Source organism: Simochromis diagramma, unplaced genomic scaffold (assembly GCF_900408965.1).
Source record: "Simochromis diagramma unplaced genomic scaffold, fSimDia1.1 OVJJ01000640.1, whole genome shotgun sequence".
Classification (NCBI taxonomy): domain Eukaryota; kingdom Metazoa; phylum Chordata; class Actinopteri; order Cichliformes; family Cichlidae; genus Simochromis; species Simochromis diagramma.
Window position 1 is genome coordinate 406573 of NW_024387439.1, and position 22098 is coordinate 428670.

At 39.2% G+C, this 22098-nt stretch overlaps 1 protein-coding gene and 2 long non-coding RNA genes across 6 annotated transcripts; 1 reads left to right on the forward strand and 2 right to left on the reverse strand.

The window, feature by feature from the left end:
* Positions 1 to 7030: 7030 nt before the first annotated feature.
* LOC120722472 (lipocalin-like) lies at positions 7031 to 8793 on the reverse strand. Its single transcript, XM_040013500.1, has 6 exons — positions 8517 to 8793; positions 7861 to 8000; positions 7696 to 7769; positions 7461 to 7574; positions 7275 to 7376; positions 7031 to 7176 (listed from the first exon to the last, which is right to left on the reverse strand). The coding sequence occupies exons 1-6, from the start codon at positions 8610 to 8612 to the stop codon at positions 7148 to 7150; spliced, it is 555 nt and encodes a 184-aa protein (XP_039869434.1). The 5' UTR covers positions 8613 to 8793; the 3' UTR covers positions 7031 to 7147.
* Positions 8794 to 12050: 3257 nt separating this feature from the next.
* Positions 12051 to 15904, reverse strand: LOC120722487. Of its 4 annotated transcripts, XR_005693485.1 has the most exons (4): positions 14000 to 14774; positions 13825 to 13904; positions 12263 to 12326; positions 12051 to 12149 (listed from the first exon to the last, which is right to left on the reverse strand). It is a non-coding gene; the product is annotated as an uncharacterized LOC120722487 (long non-coding RNA). The 4 variants fall into 4 exon arrangements; XR_005693483.1 differs by lacking the exons at positions 13825 to 13904; positions 14000 to 14774 and adding an exon at positions 15857 to 15904 and having other exon boundaries at positions 12263 to 12463; XR_005693484.1 differs by having other exon boundaries at positions 13825 to 14774.
* A 188-nt stretch (positions 15905 to 16092) lies between these two features.
* On the forward strand, positions 16093 to 20409 carry LOC120722492. Its single transcript, XR_005693490.1, has 2 exons — positions 16093 to 16278; positions 19514 to 20409. It is a non-coding gene; the product is annotated as an uncharacterized LOC120722492 (long non-coding RNA).
* The last annotated feature ends 1689 nt before the right edge of the window (positions 20410 to 22098 follow it).

The window sequence follows — 22098 nt, forward strand, 5'->3', positions numbered from 1 at the left end:
AAAAGCCCTGTAACTTACTTTAAAACTAAATATGTTCCCTAAAACGGTGGACAGAGCTACAGACCCATGACACCGTTACCCAGTTAGCTAGCAGCTAATGACCACCACTATTTGTGCAGTTATTGAAAATATAGGTGATGTTTGTTGTGGTGTCGCCAACACAGCACACTCATTTGTTTCAATTCGTCAGTCTAACACGCACACACATTGGGGTATAATCTTGGCCAAAGATATTTGCCACGCATGCTGGAATTTAACCACCAACATTGCCACTTTATTGGGTACACCTGTTCAACTGCTTGTTAATGGAAATATTTAATCAACCAATCACATGGCATTAAGTCAATGTATTTAGACATGTATCATTTTATGATGCTTCATGCTACATGTTGATTCCTAAGTGCTTAGTTTCAATTTGATCCCGGTTATAATATAATATAATATTATTTGTAAACTTTTCATGGGAATCATTCAACACAACAAAGACAACAAAGACAATAAAAACCTGGCCTGAAGGAGCCCTTTCTCAACTGCAAGACTGCTTCTCAACCACTGTATGGGATTTATTCTACAGCCACAACCTCCAGGAGTACACGGACACTGTACTCTCGTACATCAGGAACTGTGTTGACAAAGTCGCCGTCAACAAAAGGGTCAGGGTGTTTCCAAATCAAAAACCCTGGATGAATAGCGAAGTGCAATCCCTCCTAAAAAGCCACAACACTGCCTTCAAGTCAGGGGACAGGGCTGCGTATAGGGCGGCCAGGGCAGACCTGAGTAGAGGCATCAGGAAAGCTAAGGCTGCCTATAGGAGGAGGATTGAAGATCACTTTGCTGACGACCCCAGAAAAATGTGGCAGGGGATCAATCACATTACCAACTACAGAAGCAATAACCAGGCAACATCTAGGACTGATGCCTCACTGGCTGAGGATCTAAACCGTTTCTTCGCCCGCTTTGAGACGACCAGGCCCCCAGCTGCCACACCACTTCCACCCGCCCCCAGCACTGGCACACTAACACTCAGGGAGCATCAAGTGAGGTGTGTTCTAAGGTCAGTGAATCCCAGGAAGGCGGCAGGTCCTGATGGAATACATGGAAAGGTTCTCAGAGCATGTGCTGACGAACTGACCGGAGTCTTCACTAAAATCTTCAACCTTTCCTTGTCATCAAACACCGTCCCGCCCTGCCTCAAAACCTCCACCATCATCCCCATCGCCAAGAAGACAGCTGTGGCCAGCCCAAATGACTACAGGCCTGTTGTACTTACGCCTGTAGTGATGAAGTGCTTTGAGAGACTGGTCTGTCAGCACATCAGGGCCGGTCTGCCTCCCACTCTGGACCCCCACCAATTTGCCTACAGGATAAATCGTTCCACCGAGGACGCTATCACCATAGCGCTCCACACTGCGCTGAGTCACCTGGAGCACCGAGGAAGCTATGTGAGAATGCTCTTTCTGGACTTCAGCTCAGCATTCAATCATATCATCCCGGAGATCCTGGTCCAGAAACTGTCTCACCTGGGACTCTCCACCCCCATCTGCCTCTGGATCAAGGACTTCCTGACAAATAGACCACAGTCTGTCAGACTCGGCCCCCACCTGTCCAGCACCATCACACTCAGCACCGGGTCTCCACAAGGATGTGTTTTGAGTCCCCTCCTGTTTACGCTCTACACATCCGACTGCTCCCCTACCCATCTCTCAAACACCATCATAAAGTTCGCGGATGACACCACAGTGGTTGGACTCATCTCAAGGGGGGATGAGTCGGACTACAGAGATGAGGTCAACAGACTGACTGAGTGGTGTTCAGTTAACAACCTCCAACTGAACACCACGAAAACTAAAGAACTTATCTTGGACTTCAGGAAGGGCAGAGCAGACCCGGCCCCACTTTACATTCACGGGAACTGTGTGGAGAGGGTACACTCCATGAGGTTTCTGGGCGTGCAGATCTCTGATGACCTCTCCTGGACTGCAAATACCACGGCGGTGGTTAAAAAGGCCCAGCAGCGTCTCCACTTTCTGAGAGTGCTCAGGAGGAACAACCTGGAGGAGAGGCTGCTGGTGACATTTTACAGAGCCACCATAGAGAGCATCCTAACGTACGGCATAACAACATGGTATGCAGGGTGCTCAGCTGCGGACAGGAAAGTACTGCAGAGGGTCATCAACACAGCCCAGAAGATCACTGGCTGCTCTCTGCCCAGCCTGGAGGTCACTGCAAACTCTCGGTACCTCAGCAGAGCTGGCAATATCATCAAGGACCACTCTCACCCCAGCAACCAACTGTTTGAACTACAGGTCACATAAAACCAGGACAAACAGATTCAGGGATAGCTTCTTTCCCAGAGCTATCACCGTAGTAAATAAGCACAAAAACAATTGAACCTATTCTATACCGTCACTGTCATTATATTATGCTGCTATTCATACTGTCATTATATTAATGCTGCTATCCTGTATATATTGTACATACTATTGTTTGAGTACTTACGATTGTTTTTTTGTACTTTTTATATTTTACATTTATATTTATTATTGAAACTTGCACCAAGGGAGTGGCACTCCAATTTCGTTGTACTCTGTACAATGACAATAAAGGCTTTTCTATTCTATTCAGTCTAAGTCATCAGTCATGCAGGTCTTTCCACACAGCAGCTGTTTCTATGCAGTTTGTTTTCCTTAAATGGAAAGAACTGCTGACCTCCCTGGGGACATAATTAGACAGTGTTTACAAATTTCAGTTGTTCATTGAGTCATCAAGTGTGATCTGTCAGGGGAGTGTGAGACAGTCCAGGTGGAGAAAATCACAATCATGCTCAGTATGTTTGTGATGTCATGAGTATGACTAAAATACTTATTGATCATTATTGATGTAGGTCATTCATTTTTTTAGGAAAAAAGTATTTATTTTGCTGCTTCTTGGCAAAAGAAGAAGACTTTGTTCATGGATGAAGATTAGATATGATATGAAGGATAACCTGAGACAGGTCTGTAGTCTTAAAAACATCTTCAGCACAGAGGATCATTGGCTGTGCTCTTCTCTCCCTGGAGGTGCTGTAGGGGTCCTGCTGCCACAGGAAAGCCTGCAGCATCCTGAAGGACACATCCCACCCATCACCTGTCAGAGCTGTTACCATCAGGAAGGTGGTACAGGACCATTAAAGCCAAAACAAACAGACTGAGAAACAGCACATACGCCAGGGCCGTTGCATTAATAAATACAACCGGGGGATAAATCGCTGTGAAAACACAACATTCAACTGTGCAATATTTTCTTTTTAACTGTGCAACATTCTAAGGACTAAATCACAGTGCTCCAACCGTATCCCCACTTGTTTGTATTCTCACTTGTTCATATATAGTCTTGTATATACTATATTTATTTATTTTATTTATTTATTTATATTTATTTTTAATTTTTTGTACATTTATGTTTCCTCCTCTTAAAAGTGCCCTCTTTCAAATGTATTGAATGGGTCTGCATACAATTTTGGTTGATTCTGATTCTGATTTAACAAATATCCAGTTAATCACCACACAGACCCGTGAAACTTAAGAGTCTGTCAGAGTCCTGCGTTCAGATTCAAAAGAGGTGATTTTTTTTTCTGATGCAGAATCACCGTATGTCTGTGCCTGCAGGTCTTATCTCTGAAAACAAACAAATGTTTAATCTCTTTCACAGATCAGAACTGTTTTGTTGTGACAGCTTTGTCACAGTGATGATGATGAAAATAAACTGCAAACAAAGAACACACATTTTATCTAAGAGCAGCATTTAGCTGCGTGTCATACCACAGTTTTCTTTTCTGAAAAAGCGGCTCACAGAAAGTGAAAACTGCACGCAATGAAAAGGTAAATATTTATTTCAGTTTTAAGTGCTTTCATAAAACTTTATATTTGCTGCTCATCTCAGTGTCGTCTTCACACTCTTTAAGATGAATCGACAGACAAGAATACATGAAAATATGAAGCCCATCACATTCAATCTCAGTAGTAATAATTCATGTGACGTTACTTCCTACTCAATTAATGAACATTTTTAGAAGAAAAAAATCAAATGTCCCTTCTGTGCAGCTTCTTTGCAACATATACAAACCTGGTCATGAAAGGAGGCTCTGTGTTTGAGCATTGTGAGGGGGGATGTTACTCAGGTAAAGGGACCAGGTGAGCTACAATGAGGCCCTCAGGTATTCTTCCGTTTTCTGGTATGTTATTATTCCCGATGAGTCAACACACATCCAGACATGATGCAATCGTGTTGTGTTAGTCTGAGTCCAGAACTCAGAGTCAGAGAGTAACAGATGGCATCTCAGTCTGACATCAGGTTTGTTTCTTTGAATATGCATGCTCACCTGGTCATCAGTGGATTTCTGTCTCCCTGCTGGACTTGACACCTGAGGTGTGTTTCAGCGAGATCTCTGCTCATATCCTTGTTCTGATAAGCTTAAAGAAATCTTGTTCATCTTGGATGTGTTATTAAATCTACTGAGTTACTGAGGCAGCATCACCTGAAGCAAATATGTGTGACATCAGAGGTATGAGTTCACATCACCTCTGAAACTGATACTGTCAGCCTGCAGTATCACAGAGACAAAATGCATGACGAATACATCATAGAAGATCATAGAAGACCCACTGTTTTAAAAAAAATAAAGACACGCCTGTGTCCCATTGTTGGCTTTTAGAATACAACAGGTTTTCAGTAACTTGTCTGATTCTTTTGTAAGAGAAAAATGCATGACGTTGAACCACCGGATGAAACTGAAATACGTATAATACACAAACAGGTTAAAAATGAACAAAATACATCACAGAGCTTCAGATTCTGCCCACATGTCAAGTGTACAGCACTTTGTGTTCAGCTGGTGGCTGATCTGAAAGCGCTATATAAATAAATTGCTTGCTTGCTTGCACATGATGTCAGCAGTAATAACTTTCCATTCAGTAAAACAAGTCCTTGACATCTTTCAAACCCCTTTCATATTCATGTAGGAGTTTTGTTTTGTTTTTCTGTTGTGTGTGTGTGTGTGTGTAGTTTACGTCATCAAGGTTATAATTTAATAACATGCTTATAGTGATTGGTGTATGAAGCCCTCTGACAGTTCTTCACCAGCAGGTGGCAGCACAGGAGATTCTGTCAACCCAACAACACATGGAGGCTTTCACTGTGACCTCTGACCTTTAAGCCTGAAAACTTTTGAATTAACGAAGCGTGGTGCTGCTCTCTGTTTTCCTCCATGTTCCTCCAGCGGAGCGGACGGAGGCAGCTACACCCCGCTGCCTCCGTCCGCTCTGCTGAGAGGGAAAAAAGAGAAAAGAAAACGAGGAAAACTGTAAATATGAGCTGATAGAGAGCAAAAAAATCTTCACTCAAAAAAATGAATTTGGGTGGTTGTTACATGTACAAGATTCAAACTTGTAATTTGAACGAAATAATTTCATGTTTCTATGGCGAACGTAATTAAATCATGTAGCATCTGCATGAAATTCGGCAACTTAATTTGTTCTTGTTGAGATGACATGATACAGTCTAGTGAGAGTGGTTAGTTGCCTGGACCCACGAAATTCACAAGATCACATTAGATGTCAAACTGCAGAAAATCACTGGAGTTTTAAGAGGCAGACAATTACACCCACATCATGTGTTTGCTATTTATTGTGGTTTAACCTGTCAAGGATAAAAACGCACAAAAAATGCTGCATCAAGGCTTGTAAGCATAGCTTTCATAGTTTTGTTAAGCCTGGATTGACAGCTTGGTGGCGTGTTGGTTAGCGCTGTTTCCTCACAGTAAGAAGGGTAAAACAGATAATATAAAACAGGCAAAAACAGTTTAAAAAGGTGAGTTTTGAGTTGTTTTTTAAAAACAAAACTGATTCCACAGTTCTTAATGTATGAGGGAGCGAGTTCCACAGTCTCGGAGCCACAGTGGCAAAAGCTCTGTAACCCTTAGTTCTCATCTTAGTCTGTTTTATAGCAAGTAAGCCCTGATCAGATGACTTCAGGGACCTGCTAGGGACTTAGGGCTGTAGCAAATAACTGCAACATGAAAATTATTGTCAGATTTATAAAATGTGTACCAACCTGTTTTGTTCTTTCCTTGGTGCATGTTAATGAATCCAAATGAGTGAAAATCAGTGGGCACGTGGTCACCATCTGTAACCTGCACACTGTCACACACTGTTATAAATTCTTTATTCTCCAAATAAAGAATCATGCTTACCTCATGGTAAGATGGGTACATGGTGAGGATACCGTAAGAGAGCGTGGTTAAGAGAGGGAAAATGAATGAGTAAATAATAAGCTAGGCTTGGCTTCAAATAACATCGGTCTAAATATTGTTTTCCCTGAGACACGCTGGCTCAATTAAACTAGCAAATAAATAAAAAAGAAAAAAAAAATCATTTCAATTCAATGTTATTTATATAGCACCAAATCAAAACAGCAGCTGCCTCAAGGTGCTTTATATTGTAAGGTAAAGACTGTACAACAATACTGGGAAACAGAGAAAACTCCAACTATCATATGACCCCCTATGAGCAAGCACTTTGGCAAGAGTGGGAAGGAAAAACTCCCTTTTAACAGGAAGAAACCTCCAGCATAACCAGGCTTATGGAGGGAAAACCATCTAACAGTCAAATGTTTGATCATTTCTGAGACAGTCCTACACTGTACGGACAAATTCAGGTATGAAAGTATGAATGTTTTGTGTGTGAAATTCACTGTTCACGAACGAGGCACTTAGACTGTAAACAGCATTTTAATGTCACAGTTATTTGAGCTGAGGGTAACTCTATCAGATGGAAGCAAATACTATTTTTATAATGGGTCCATCTGATGATTATTTATTCATCTTTCAACAGTCCAATACTAGAAAACATTAAAACTATTACAAATACACAAAGAAAATGGTGATCACAGTTGTGGAGAGAGAATCGTGTGAATGGGGGAAATTTTGGTTGTGTTGTTCTGGATGTTCTTCAGTTTATTTCATATAAAGGATGAATAATAAAGAAAAACAATCTAGATTTTTGCATTTTTATTGTTAAAAACTGCTCAAGATGTTGCTCAGTCACATTTCCATAACAGATGATGTCAAATCTTTATGCAGTGTCGGTGAGACGATCTTGCAACAGATCAGTCAGGCAAAACACTCCTGCGGACACTCCTCTGTAGAAGGAAAAATGGAAAGTGTAAGGTAATCAGTGCACATCAATTTGTATTTCAGGCTATTTTTATATAGAACTTCACCACCAATGTAAAAGTACCAGTTTTAGGAAGATGAACAATATTTTCAGGAAGGATGCCGGACTGCAAGCAGAGCTGGTTGAACTTCTCCTTCACCTCAGCGCTGAGGTCCAGACTACGTCCTGTGAAACCACATGATGTAAATCTGCTGCAGTGGCTGCAACTTTACTTCACAGTTTACTGAACACAGCTAAATGCAACTTTACCATATAAGTTGTTTTCAACATAGGTTTCATTCCGTCCGGTGTTGATGTAATGATTCAAGGAGTACTCGTCAGGCTTCTCATCGACCACACGCATTTCAGTCGTTAACCCCGTGACTGACAAAAAGGGAAACAGCAGAAGAAAAGATGTGGGGGAAAAAGTAATACTCAATGATGATGATGATGGAGCATTAACCGTGGTGGTTAAAATGTTTCCTGGCCTTGTGGGCGTACTCACAGGGAATGCTGTATGTGAATTTTCCAGGCACGTCAGTCTTGGATGCCACCACGTCTATTTTCCAACACGTATCGCTACGGGTGCAAAGACATAACATTAATCATCAGTGTAAATATTTTAATGCTCTCCAAATGGCATTTGCTTTGTCTGTCCTCTCGCACTCACGTAGGAAATGAGAAAGCCGCCTTAAAACCCCCATCTTCAGTTGGCTCAACCGTGGCCGTGCCAGACTTCATATTGGCTTTGCGACAGACGAACCACTTGGAGTTAGAGCACATTCCAGTCAAGTACCACTTACCTGCAGTCTGTGGACACACAAATGGAAAGCATTGAGAATTATAGAGAAGCACAAGAGCTGTTTATTGTAACACTTTGTGGTGTGTGTGTGTGTGTGTGTGTGTGTGTGTGTGCGCGCATTTGTAATACACTGATGTATATTAGCTTTATTCATGCTATATCTTGAGAAAACATTTGCAGAATTTTACATCAAAGTTTGCAATGCTTATGTTTTGTTGTTCACACTCTGTTTTATATTTATATAGTTTTTTTTGTTTGTTTGTTTTTAAAGCAATGGACAAAATAAATATTATCACGCAAAATCCAGGGTGAAAAATAACCAATTAACTTAAATGGTGAAGTCATTATAGAAGTAAATTTTGCAAAGGTCAGCCTCCTGTAAAGACTGCTAAACTGTCTGGGGGGTGCCCTGCCTATCCTTGTTGGATAAGCTCCAGCACCCCTTTTCCATAAGATGGAGATATTTGTATGAAAACAGATGGGCGGTGAAATAAAAAATAAAAAGTATTATGGATGACTCTTACCGCCTGTAAATCAAAGTCCGCCTGAGGTAGGATTTCAGAAGCAGAAACCATGAGGGAGCACAGTACCACTCCCAGAAGGGCGCGAAGTGAAGCCATAGCTGCTGAAGAGTGAAGAAATGATGATGGGGGAGTTCACAAATGAAGATCTGGAAGTTGCTGCCTGGTGACTCTTTATATAGAAGAGTGAGATTATCTCCCCGCCAACCGGTTCACAGTTTTTTTCTAAAGCTGACTGATTAGGAATCTCAAAGTTGGCTTTCCTTATAAGTAATACATGGTCTCAGTCAGACTGGACATGATCACTCCTACAGGAAGCAAAGTAAATGTACTATGATTTTATTTCACCCGTGAAATGATGAAAAACAGCAGAGTAGCTTACGCTAACAAAAGCGTGTTGAAATGTTTCATTTTCTGCTGTTTCATAGGTCAAAAGGGCGTAGAACCAAACTGAACCTGAACTGCTGCTACTGTTGTCGTGCAGCATCTGCTGTGTGGTTAATCATATAACATTTTGTACACAGCAGACAGAGGCTACTGGCACTTAAGTCCATCTGCTAAAATTGGTTAGGGAAGTGGCTTTGATAATACTGATACACGTCCTTTGCTACTGTGACAGGACAGGGATCCACCAGGGAATAGTTGTGAGGATAAAGAGCCTTCAGTTCTCTAAATATAAACTGGGTACTTGTAGGAAACTTTGGGAAGCGGCATTTTTCCTCATATCGTCTAAATTTAAGTTAGCTCAGGTACTTCTTACATACTTGCTCTACAGAAAGCCCAAATAAAGCCAAGGAGATATGTGAAAATAGCAATAGTAAAATATGCATCATAATCAGTTGTATGTGTCAACTATGTGGGCACCTCAGTCTTGTTGGCATGAAGAAAAGTTGTGTAATGTGTGCCATAAGAGCTGCAAAGACATCATTTAAACAGTAGTCGTCTATTAGTCATAACGTATCTCCTGTTAAATAGTTAAATGTCCGTTCTCCATCTCTGTCCTCTCACAGCTCGGCGTATACCAACTCCAGGTCCCCACCAGCAACTGTGGTAATGATGGCTGTGCCCATCAACACACTGAAGCTGAGAAGCCACCGGTTACTATTGGCGGCTCAGAAGTTAAACAGAAACACAAGACAAGTTTACTGGAACATTTCCTATTGATAGCTTTATGGAAAAGTGTGTTTAAACAATTTTCTATTTTTTATTTTGTTTATGATTAGATTTATTGTGAAAGGAATTTCAAACTTTTACATTTAATTTGACCTTTCCCCTGTTTTTCATACAGAGTGAAGACGAATGGATGGTGCTTTCTTTGTTTGTTTAAAGATAATGAATAAAACTCTAAAGACGTCTTAAACCACCCCTCGTTTCTATATATTTTGTTATATAAATGGAAATACAGTATATAAGACAAAAACTGAGCTTATATGATACTAAGGACCCTGTAAGTCAGTCCACCTTTATTATTCAGCACAGCCTTAAGTCTCTTAGTCAAGCTTTTTTGTATTTTCTGTAAAGAAGTATTCAGGAGCAGTTCTTTTCTTGGATGTTGGTTCCCTTTTATTCCATTCTCTGTTAAGATGTTTCAGTTATGTTGAGGTCTGGGGAGGCTAATCCATGACTGAAGTCCTGTGACGCTTCATACTGCATTAGCAGTTTGTTGTCATAGTGAAAAATGAAGCCACTGCCAATCAGACATTTGCATAGTGGATCAACTTCTGATGGTACTTTCCTGAATTCCATACCTATGATATGTTTGCACATGCTGATGAATATTTGCAACTGATTTTCCCGTCCAGTTCCTGTGTAATGTGACATACGCCAGTCTTTCTCCCTGTGTCCCTTCCTTAAGAATAGAGCCATCCTTCCATTGAGACTGTTTCTGATGAGGCTTCATTGAGCAGTAGATGGATCCCTCAGCTCATCTAATCGTCCTATTTCTTAACACGTGACTTTCAGACACTGTTAATCTGCTGTAGCTCGTTAACTCTTCCACTTCTTTTTTTTGTAATCTCTTAGTTTCCTCATTTTGTTAAGGTGGCACTGCACACCAAATCCAAAGTCAACATACTTTTATGTAATGGAGTTGAACCTGTAACTGAGTTTGATTTAAACCAACCTAAGCAATTAAGTGAATGATGATGAGTAAAGGCGGAGGTCGTGGATGAAGACAGCTGTTGGCTTCTCGTATATTGCAGAGTGAGGTTGTGTTTGCGCATTATTATAAAACCATGTTCACTATATATTTTAGCTGCAGACAATAACATTATTTGTTCTGCTGTGCTGATGTTATTCCACTTTTTATTCCAAGACCCTCAACACAAGCCTTGTAGTCCAACCATATACAGACAAATAAATGGTTGTGGTTGTAACAGCTCATGAACATGAATCATTCCACATTACTTTAAAAATCATTGTAAACTAAAATGGAATAAATGAGTGTTTATATATAGTTTTGTCTCAGCTGTTTATACACAGTGTTTCAGTTCTTATCAGAGAGTCCCACCGTCTCACATGTGATGAACCTTTAGCTCTGTTGTAAGCGTTTTCTTAGACCAGGTTTCCCTCATTTAAAAAATAATCTCTCATTAGAAATGGATATGATGTCTAAGACATAGAAATGCTTATTATGGGTTCACTTGATGCCATTGAAAAGAGAGATGCACATAGGTAACGCGCAGGCCATCCAGTTTCGAGGTTTATCTTCTCACCTCGAGTTTGCGACACTCTCAGATAAGGGCGCGCACTTTTCTGCGTGATCTTCTAAATTAGAAAAAGCATTTCACAAAACAGAAGCTGACCATCACAAAACACTCATCACAAACCAAATATGGCTCCACTGAGTGTCAAATTATCACCAGAATTTACTGATAATCTAAAGACTCACAGAACTAATTTTGTCTCATTTTGTCTTAGTTTGAGACATAGGTGCATGATTATAATACTGTGTAGTTAGATGAGACAGAACTGATGGTTCCTCTTAATTATCCTCTTCATTTTTCCTGAGCCTCAGTAGTGGTAGCTACCATGGGTAGAAAAACAATGACTCATCTTGAATCTACCCACAGACTCCAAATCTAAACAAACAAACAAACGGTGAAAGAAAACAGGGACTTTAACCAGAGAAGTACTCACTCAGACACTGTTGACTTAATGGTATTCCTTATCTGCAGCTGGACTTTAGTCTGAATTACACTGAAACTGGCAATTTCACTTACGTTTACTGTTTTTAAAGCTATTAGGCTGCTTTGTGGCTCACTTAATACTAAACTAAGATACTTTCAGTGTGAATCATTTGCATGAAGCAGGATTTAAAGTGGCCTGCAGAACTTTACAGTCTCTGTGTCAAAACATGCTAACAGGTCTTTGTTTGTTTTGTTTTCAATTTTCACTGGTTTGATGTAATAAAAGAAATTTTAAAGAAGCAGACAATTTTTGTTATTTTAGTTAGCATTTTAGTTTAGTATTTTATAATTTCATAAATCACGGTATGGATCTAAGTCAACATTAAAAAGAAATGAGATAATACAGCACTTTTGATGTTTGCCTTTTTATTTTCCCAGCAGTACTCAAGTTGGTTCTCGGCTACGTTTACATAACAGATTTTAATGTCTTCAGCAGCTGGACACTCATCTGAGGAAGGAACATTGGAAAGGTGGTCAGTGCACAACTGCATTACAAATTTTATGTACGACCCTGTATTTTATTGCATTTATATATTTTTAACATTTTACTTAATAGCTAACCTAGTATTGTGGATAGATGATCTCAGATGTTCTCCTGACTGAAGTTTAGTCCGTTTACAGCATCCTGCCATGAAATTGCATTGCATTACATTACAGTACCACTTTTGGGAAGGATGAAAATATTTTCAGGAAGGAAGTCAGTCTGCAAGGAGAACTGCCTGAACTTCTCCTGCACATCAGCACTGAGGTCCACACTGCACCCTGTGAAAACATTAGATGTTTCAGCTAGACGTTTTAATAATAATAATGGACTGGATTCATATAGCACTTTTCTAGGCACCCAAAGCGCTTCACAATACCACTATTCATTCACTCTCACATTCACACACTGGTGGAGGCAGCTACAGGTGTAGCCACAGCTGCCCTGGGGCAGACTGACTGAAGCGAGGCTGCCATATTAAGATAAGATAAGATAAGATAAGATAGAACTTTATTAATCCCTCGGGTGGGTTCCTCTGGGAAATTCGATTTCCAAAAAGCACAGCACCGACAGAAGTTACAGGGTTACAGAATATTATATATATATATACACACACACACATACACACACACACATTTCACTTCATCACTTAAATCACTTTAAGCATATTTGCACTGCACAAGACATAATGTGGATTGCACAACACTGGACATTATATTCTTCATTTCCAGTTAATATTTGTACAGCTGCTGTTATTGTGTATATATTTATTTATATTTCTTCATACATTCTTATATAGTTCTATATTGTGTATTTTGTTGTACAGTTATTTTATTTTCAACTTTAATTTATATATTTTATCTTATTCCTTCCTAGTTAAATTTACCCTTTTTAATTTTTCATATTTATTTCCTATCTTATTCATAGCCTTTTCCTTTTTTGTTTTCTTTAGGTCACGAGCAGTTGTCCAAGCAATTCACTGCATATCGTACTGTGTATGACTGTGTACGTGACAAATAAAATTTGAATTTGAATTTGAATTTGAAACATACACACACATATATAAATACAGAGACAAATATAAATAAAATATACGAAGGGGATAAACAGAATAAATAGGAATAAAAATAAAAATAAAAATACAAGTGAATTGCACATTTCAAGTATTGAGGTCTATTGCACCATTGACTATTTACAAAAAGTATTGCACAAGGTATTGTACAGTGAGGTGAAGAGGCACTACAGCTTAGTTGTTATATTGCGCCATCGGCCCCTCTGGCCAACACCCGTAGGCGGTAGGTGAAGTGTCTTGACCAAGGACACAACGACCAGGACAGAGAGAGCAGGGGGATCAAACCGGCAACCTTCCTCCCCTGAGCCACGGTCGCCCGAACCCTTAAAAAAAAGGGTTCGTCAGAGTGTGAAATTATGCCTAAATACTGTTACTGTCTAGTTTGTTAACAGATAGGTTTCATTCCCCTTGGTGTTGATGGAGTAAGTCAGGGTGTATTCATCATACTTCACATCAACAATGAGCAACTCGCTCAAATGCCCAAAGCCTGACAGAAGAATATAACTGAAATAATGACAATTCTAAAAGGTGAAACTATTAATATCTTTCTCCCAGTGTGGGCGCACCCACTCTGACTTATGTGTCTCAACTTTCCAGGAACGTCGGTCTTATTGGCCACTTTTTCCATTCTCCGACATGTGCCATTATAGCTGAAAAGACATCATTGAAACCTGATTAATCTTCATTTTAAATTATTTATTTATATGTAAATGCCCATTCTCTCTGCCTGTCCACTCAGACTTACACACTGGTGTATGATAAATCCAAATTCCCATTGAGTAGCAGGGTAATCACATACGTGCCCATGTTGATTCTGTCTTTGCGTCAATAATCCGCTCAGCATTCGTGGCAAGTCCAATGTGATATCACTTACCAGCAATCTGAGGGCACGCACAAGGAAAGCAGCAGGTAATTATGCAGAAACACAAGAGCAGCTTTATTTAAAAAAAAAAAAAAAAAACTATTTTAAAACTCCCGTTAGGCTTTGGAAGACTACCAGTTTAACTTCACATAATTATATGTTAATTGTTACACTGAAAAATGCTGTAGCTGGCATTTGTAACCAGTTCTGTTTAGAAACTCGTGGGTTGTTTTTGCAGTGTGCTATGGGTCACTATTCATTTGAAATGGGAAGTGCTGTTCAGTTTTGTGATGGCTGCTGAAGGTGGCTGCTGTGAAGGCCTAGCAGAGCATCTCAAGGGAGGAAACACAGCATTTGGCAATGTCCATGAATTCTGTGCTTCAGAATTTCACCCAAGCAATATAATCAGTTGTTAAAAATGGCACATTATGTGCAAAATTGCTGTAATTAATAACTTGTTAGTGAATATAGTCAGGGGCGAGTCTAGGATCAGAGCTTTGGGGGTGCTGAGCACCAGGAGAGCTGCCCAGTCAGGCAGGGTAAACTTTACTCGTCACGATGAGACTTCTTCCCCGTCTCTGTCAGTCCCTGCATCCTTAAATGTCTCCAGTTGTGCCGGGTTCTCTCTGACTGTCTCCTTGGTGCATTTAAACCCCTGTTCCTCCCTGTCCCCATCGTCTGTTGTCTTCGTCTCCGTTATCAGTCATCATAATTTTACCATCTCTGTGCAAGTCTGCAAATTTCTTTATTAAATCATAAGATTCTTAAATTCATCAAGTCTCAAAACATGACATCATTGTTTTGTACATTTTGACACAATTTAATAAGCACATGCTTCAGCCAGTACCTTTTGATTAGCCTTGTCTCGGTTTCTTGCTTTGTGGTAGATCTTTATTCTGTTTTCACTGAGATATTTGAATGCTAATGAATAAATCAATATTCAATTCTAAAAAAAAATAGAATCCCCACATTTGTGAAAGAAAAGCAAAACACTTTTTTTGAAAAGTCTGTAACAAAACCATCAAATCTGATAAAGGTTATTTAAATGCTGCCAAAGAAGAATGGATTGGAATAAAAAAAAAAAAAAGACATATCCTAACCTTACTTACTGTGGGAGAATAATCAATGATGCTCACTGTGAGTAAAAAGTAAACTGAGTGCAGTTTTTGGACAGAGATTCACTTTTAAATGTGTATGTATAATATAATACAGATACATAGATAATAAACTGCAAAAATAGAAGAGCCCTTGAAATGTACAAATGTACAAAATCTTAATTAAAAAAATTATAAAAATGTGCCTATGGTACGATGTATGAAAGGATCTTTACTGCAGATGCTGCTACCATGGCTCTGCAGAATCTTTCTTTTATTTTAACCTATGTCACCTCACCTTGAGGTTGGCAAATCTGTCACTGTTTGGTGATCAACTCTCTCAAGCAGTTTAACAGTTTGTGTTGTGCCTGTCACTGTTCCCTGTCTGTTTCCTTACCTGATTCTTCCTGATCTTGCACTTTCCTCTCTTTCCTCTCTCCCTCTTTGGACTGACAATCATATGCAAATAGATTGTATTAGATGAAAAAATTAAATTAATATGAAAAAAATTACTATTGAAATCACTAATAATAAAGTCCTCTCTCAGTGTACTTTCAACCAGAAGGCAAATAACCAAAGATTAAATATTGAAACACTGATCCAACATTATGCTTTATTGACGGATCATCTGATCTTACAATTTTACCTGAATGTGGCTCCTGTTTTTGAAAAAACGTCCTTATATCCATTATGAACCTGGCTGTCTCTCTGTACACACACAGACACACACAGACACACACACACACACACAGTAACAGGACGGTCAAATATCGCTGATTTTACTACAGAACAGGACGGATTGTAGGGTAGCAAACATGGTTGGAAAACACGTTTTCAACACTGCAGGTTACCTGGTGTAATGTTTTTCAGCTAAAAAGAAACATGGTCTGACTCCTACTAACTATATAAAGAGTAACTGAAGGTTAAATGCAGCTATTATGTCCTGTTTTAAGCCAGGCACTTACACCTCCGCTCCACTGGGTCTCAGCCACGATCGCTCTGGCACAAAGGGCACCAGAGCCAGAGATGGGGAGAGGCGAGCTGGAACAAACCATTTTGGGACTGGGGGTAACTATGCTTTTGTTGTTAAAATATTACATCTCAACCAAGTACTATATGCTTTCTATATTTTTTGTAGTGTGTCACACAAACACCAAATATTGTCAAAAAAGTAAGAAATCTTTGGGGGTGCTTTGATTTACCCCCAACAAATGGGCTAAAAACGGCCCTTCTTACTAAGAAGGGCCTGGGTTCAAATCCACAATCTGGCTGGTTTGCAGTGTGTAATTAGAGTTAGGTTAATTGGTGATTCTAAATTACCCATGAATGTAAGTGAAAATGGGTGTTTGTCTCTATAAAACCATCAACCCCCATATTGGTTCATTAAGGAAGACTAGCAGTAATTGCCTCGATTAACAAAGTAGTTCTTCAAACAACAAGATTTCATTGTGTTTTCTAAAGTTTTTAACTTGTGTAGAATGAATTAAAACAAATTTTACTCTACACACTTAAATAAATCACTTCAAGTCAATGTATGTATACTACGTTGATCCAACGTAATCTGATTACATTAAACCACCAAATGCCAAATGTGTTGGTTTGATACTGTCAAAAATAGGTTGTACTTGGTTAAATCACGTGGAAAAAGGTGCCATGATTAAATTGTGTTCATCCAACAACAGATTTTTTTGAGTGTACGTTACAGTAGATCAGAGAAGTTAAACAATCAGTGAATATTAAACAGAAAATGGGCTTCTTCTGCCACCACCAGACACTAAATATTCTAAACAGCCAATTATATAATAATAATAATCCAGATTAGCAGTAATGTGGGGGATAAGAGTTTCTCAGTTCTTTGAATTCCAGCTAAACGCTCCCACAGTAACAGCTCAGCCAGCTTCAGCTCCTGCTGTAGATGAATCCAGGAACGTGTTTAAAGCTGTTTTTCTATATCTGCTCTGACTGTTAGGGACAAACATACAAATGAAGGTTATATATTTATATACAGAGGAGGAAGGAGGCAGTCAAAGGAGAGATCAGATGTAAACAGGACGCTCAGACTGAAGGTCAACCAGTGCCAACATGTTTTCTTTTGAAACATCATGACCTCAGAAGTTTCTAAGAAACGGCTGAACTGCATTCCAGACATGATGAGACACGATTACAGGTGTGTCAGTGCTGATGAATAAACATGTTCAGACACTCCTGTAAGTCAAAACTCTGGGTTTATAAATATGATTAAAGAGAATTTCTAACATAAATATTAGAGGTCCATGAATAAATATGTGTCATGTTCATAAGAGCAGCCTCTGTGTTTAAATCTGACCTCCAGAGGGCCCCAAAGCTCCTGCTGGCTCATCTATAATGAGGTCATTTGTTTTAAGTGATTCTTTTTTTCTGCATATTAAAAAACCTGCAGCGAAGCTTCTGTTCATCCATCTGAGTCATGCACAATGTTCCTTATATCATTAAAATGTCTAAAACGAGTAAAATCACAGAATAAATGTTGGAAACTTTCCACTGATAAACAAAATGCTGGTGGGTGTGGCCTTCTCTCTCTCTCTCACTTTCATTTCTTCTAAAACGAAGCTCAGTGCGTAACTTTCTTTTTCTCTCTTTTGGAATTTTATTTTTTATGAATTCATAATAACTGATAATAACCAGTGAAATTCCCTGACTCCCAAACAGCTTCAGTTTAACTCATTTGTTTGTTTGATTTTTGCTCAGACTTCACAGAGCCATCACACTGAGGACAGGGTACAGCGATAACGATAACAGAAACGTTGCACATTTGACATTCAAATCAGCCACAGCGCAGGGCCTGTTCTAAAAAGATATCTGTGTGCTGAGTCTGCTCTGGTGTCCGGTTTATGTCTGTGAATAGTTGCTGTTATAGCGCTGATATGACTCAATTTCCTTTAACAGCAACAGCAGATTTTCCCCCTTTATTGATTACAGAAACTTTTACTTCCCTGTTCTGACAGGAATAAAGTTTCAAACTTACAGTATGATAAACTTCCTCCTCTATCTTTGGGTTATGTTTACTCTAAATTGAAGGAAAACATCACGAGGAGAAGGAATGATGTGAAGTTTTCTTACTGTCTCCCTTCATAAAGGATGCTCCAGTGGTCAGTCATATATCAGTATATATATATATATATATGTATATATATATATATATATATATATATATATATATATATATATATATATATATATATATATATATATATATATATATATATATATATATATATATATATGTATACATTGGGTGAATGTGCAGTAGTAGCAGCAAGCAGGTGAATTCTGTACATTAATAAGAATAGACATCTGACTATTTTACAGGATAGACAATATAAACATATTTAAAATCAAAGGGATTTGAAATGTATAGTCCCATATGGAAAAGAAATAGTAAAAACATACATGGTTTACTCATGAAAGTGGCCACTTTCTCATTACTTTCATATATTTTTTTAGTAAATATATAAAACATACAAGTTTCATTATATAATTTTTCAAGGGATCTTATATCTGTTTTCACTTCTGTATGCTTTTCATACAAGTTTCACACAAGACAGATAAAAACTTTATAAGATTTATATATATCTTTTCCATATGGGTTGTGCCTGGGTTTAGAGTGTTTGGAAGAGAAATTCTCAGAGAAACAGACAAAACAGACTCCCTGACATGCGAGACTGTTGGTATTTGATCCTGGAGACAGATCCCATTGTTTGCCCATCAAACAGAAGCAGGTGAGCTGAACAGGTGACACCTTATACACACAATTCTTGTCCTGTTGTTCTCCTGCTCACCTTTAAAAGCTCACAGCAGATGACCACCCGTCCATTAATGTGATTCTAAGGTTTCTTTTTGCTAAATGGGAGTTTTTTCTTCCAACCGTCACCAAGTGCTCGCTGTGTTATTGTACGGTCTTTATCTTACAGTGTAAAGCACCTTGAGGTGACTGTTCTTGTGATCTGGGGCTATAGAAATCGAACTGTACTGACACCAAATTGTAAAATAACTGAAGAATTATGAATAACCTTTAGACACATGGTTGAAATAGACACACCTCACTTCCGATGTTTCCGGCTGTCTGTGGACCGAAGCCCTCAGAGTCTGTGTTTTGTACACACACACACAGTCAGGGTTACTGTACACTTTGTCCTTCTGAGGTATTAACACACACTCACATTCTACCAAGCTGAACCTTCTTCTCCTAATTATACACCATTTAATATTAAAAACATTGTTAGAAATTATAAATCTCATCTCTCTTTATGTCTTGTGTCACCAGCTTCTCCTGCTATGCTGAGCAGAAAGATGAGTGATGCATGAGCTGAGGCTCTTTTAACAGACAGACTTTGATGTAAGGAAAGGATGGAGGCGCCCGGGTGTGCGACTGTTTCAGAGGACTCCACAAAGAGCATCCCACAATCCTACAACACAGTCCAACACGAGTTCCACATCATCAGTGATGTGACACAACTGCAACCTCAACTCTCTCTATCAAATATTTTTATTTGTTTTTGCCAATAGAGCGCACAGAGTGTTTGCAGAAATTACACAGACCTCACTGCAGGAAACAGGAAACTGTTCATCCCCCTGAACACAGGATCCTGATATTGTTTTGAGTTGAACCTATGAAAAAGTTCATAAGGCAGGGCTGTATTCGTTTTTGGGTTTCTGGTCTATTGTTTACATCACTTCGGCTTTCCCGCACTTTAAAACTCATTTCTGTTGTCATCAGTCTGACTCTGGTCCAATCATCTCACAGCCCTCCTTCAGTGAGCCAATCAGCCTCTGCTCTGTGCACTTCAAATGCCAATAAAGTCTGTCCCTCATAACACCGCTTCATTAAACCCACCCTGTGACTCAGAATAAACATAAACACTATTACACAACCGTATATAAACACTCTTCATGTGAGCCTTGGTCACACAGACCTGAGGGCGGGATTCGCCACAGAGTGTGACATGTGTGAAGGAGGAAATGTGACACTCTGGATTTTTTTGTGAGTCAGCTTAAGCAAAAGGCTCTCTGAATGTGTGGGACGAGTTTCTCCATTACGTGGAGTTCACTTTGTCTGACATGAATAAAATATTTCCTTTATGGAAGCAAAAAAAAAAAAAATGTTGACGTGTCATGTGGGCAAGCTGAGCTTTTATGCAGACTATTTAACAGTGAAACATAGTAAAACTGTGTTTCTCTAACCCAGTTTTATGAACTATAAAAATAGTTTAACTCTTGCAGCTGTTTAAAGCCTAAAGTCTGTGAGAAACATGTTCTTTGTCATGTGCATGAAGCAACTTCCTGATTCAGTCTGCAAGCTCGAAACCACAGTGCAACAGCTTCAACCACAAACACTGTGCACATGTGTGTGTACACCCATTTTGTTATGTCTGCTGTCTCTCAGGGACGGCCCCCTAACTGACATTTAGAGACAAACACATTCAGTTTTGATTCTTACACAGTAAAAACTACCTTTAATACTTGTATTTTCCAAGGAAATTTTTTAAAGCAGATTTTTTCCCCCAGAGCAACATTTATGTTTCATCTTTCTGAGTCACAGAGTGACTAACCACACACACCAGACGGCACATGTGGAACTTAACCTGGCCCACATTAAGACCTTTATAGCAGAGGAGCTGACGAGGAGGTCTAAAATGAGTGCTGTGTGGGCCACATGTGGCAGAAATGCCAGAACACAGCGTACGTCTGACTATAAGAGATGAAGCCGTGGCTGAGTTGAGACAGTCCGACTCACTCAGCTTGTCACTTTCACATACGTTCCCCTTCAGGTTCATGTCCATATTTGACATTTAAAACCATCTTATCAAATTACTGCATCCCACAAATATCACAGTGTCACATGACCTCCAGCTTTAACTTCCTCTGATCCAGATGAATGATCTCTGCTGTGATGATGACCTGGATGACTGAGAACCTTCACAAACAGATCTAACCACACGATGCAAACCACACGGGGCCATTTTGAGCTCTGTTTACAGTCGCAGGCTCATTAGGAGCTGTGCAGGTTACATTTTAACTTCAGTTTCTTTGTTGCACACTGCAGTTAAAGCAGGTCAATGATCAGCTTTAGTATCAGCCTCTGCATAAAGAAATACCAAACAAATATGTTTAGTTATTCAGTGTTGCAGTTGCTCTCCGAGTGTTTTTCACCTGGTGATGCCTGAAGCTGAGCTCAGGTGCTGTGTTTGACTCTGGAACTGGATCAGCAGGTTTCCAGTAAAACTAGACCTGCATGAACACGCCCACTCGCAGCACTGAACACATCAACAGAAAATAAAACAAGCATAAATCCTTTTTAAATACAGAAATACATCACAGTACAATACAGAATCAGAAAAACTGTTTTCATAGTGTCTTTTTTGAGTATGTATTAAGAACATCGTAATAGAAAGTTTTAATACAGCCCTTGTTATTATTTAAACCACTGTTTTCTCTTTTAGGATCATATATTAATACTTACAGTCAGACGATTAAACAACCTTTCGGTTCTTAAAGATTTCAAGCATTTTACAGTAAAAAGATACTCTGCAAATAAGTTCATGGCATCAGGAATAGGCACCAAATTAATTTTGTGCAAACGCTTTTAAAAAGCATGTTTAAACATGCAAAATATTTTAAGGACGATGGCTAAGCCTTTAAGAGGGAGCCTGCTCTTATCCAGGAGTTGCTGAGCTGATAAATGTGCAGATTAAATCATAACCATAACCTGAAGCAGCTGAATCAAAGATCAGCAGTGTTTACACATCAGGCTTCGTTTGCACTTTATTAGACTCACAGAAGAAGAACGGAAACCTTCTTCCTGCCTCAAGCTGAGAAACAGCTGAAGCTGAACTTCAGACAACAGCATGA

Excerpts from the sequence above, each read along its gene's own strand:
- LOC120722472 (XM_040013500.1), bottom strand. The coding sequence starts at position 8,612 with ATGGCTTCACTTCGCGCCCTTCTGGGAGTGGTACTGTGCTCCCTCATG. Across the intron at positions 8,001-8,516 it reads CGGACTTTGATTTACAGGCG|ACTGCAGGTAAGTGGTACTT; the intron begins GTAAGAGTCATC and ends GTGTGTCCACAG. Across the intron at positions 7,770-7,860 it reads GCGGCTTTCTCATTTCCTAC|CGATACGTGTTGGAAAATAG; the intron begins GTGAGTGCGAGA and ends TTGCACCCGTAG.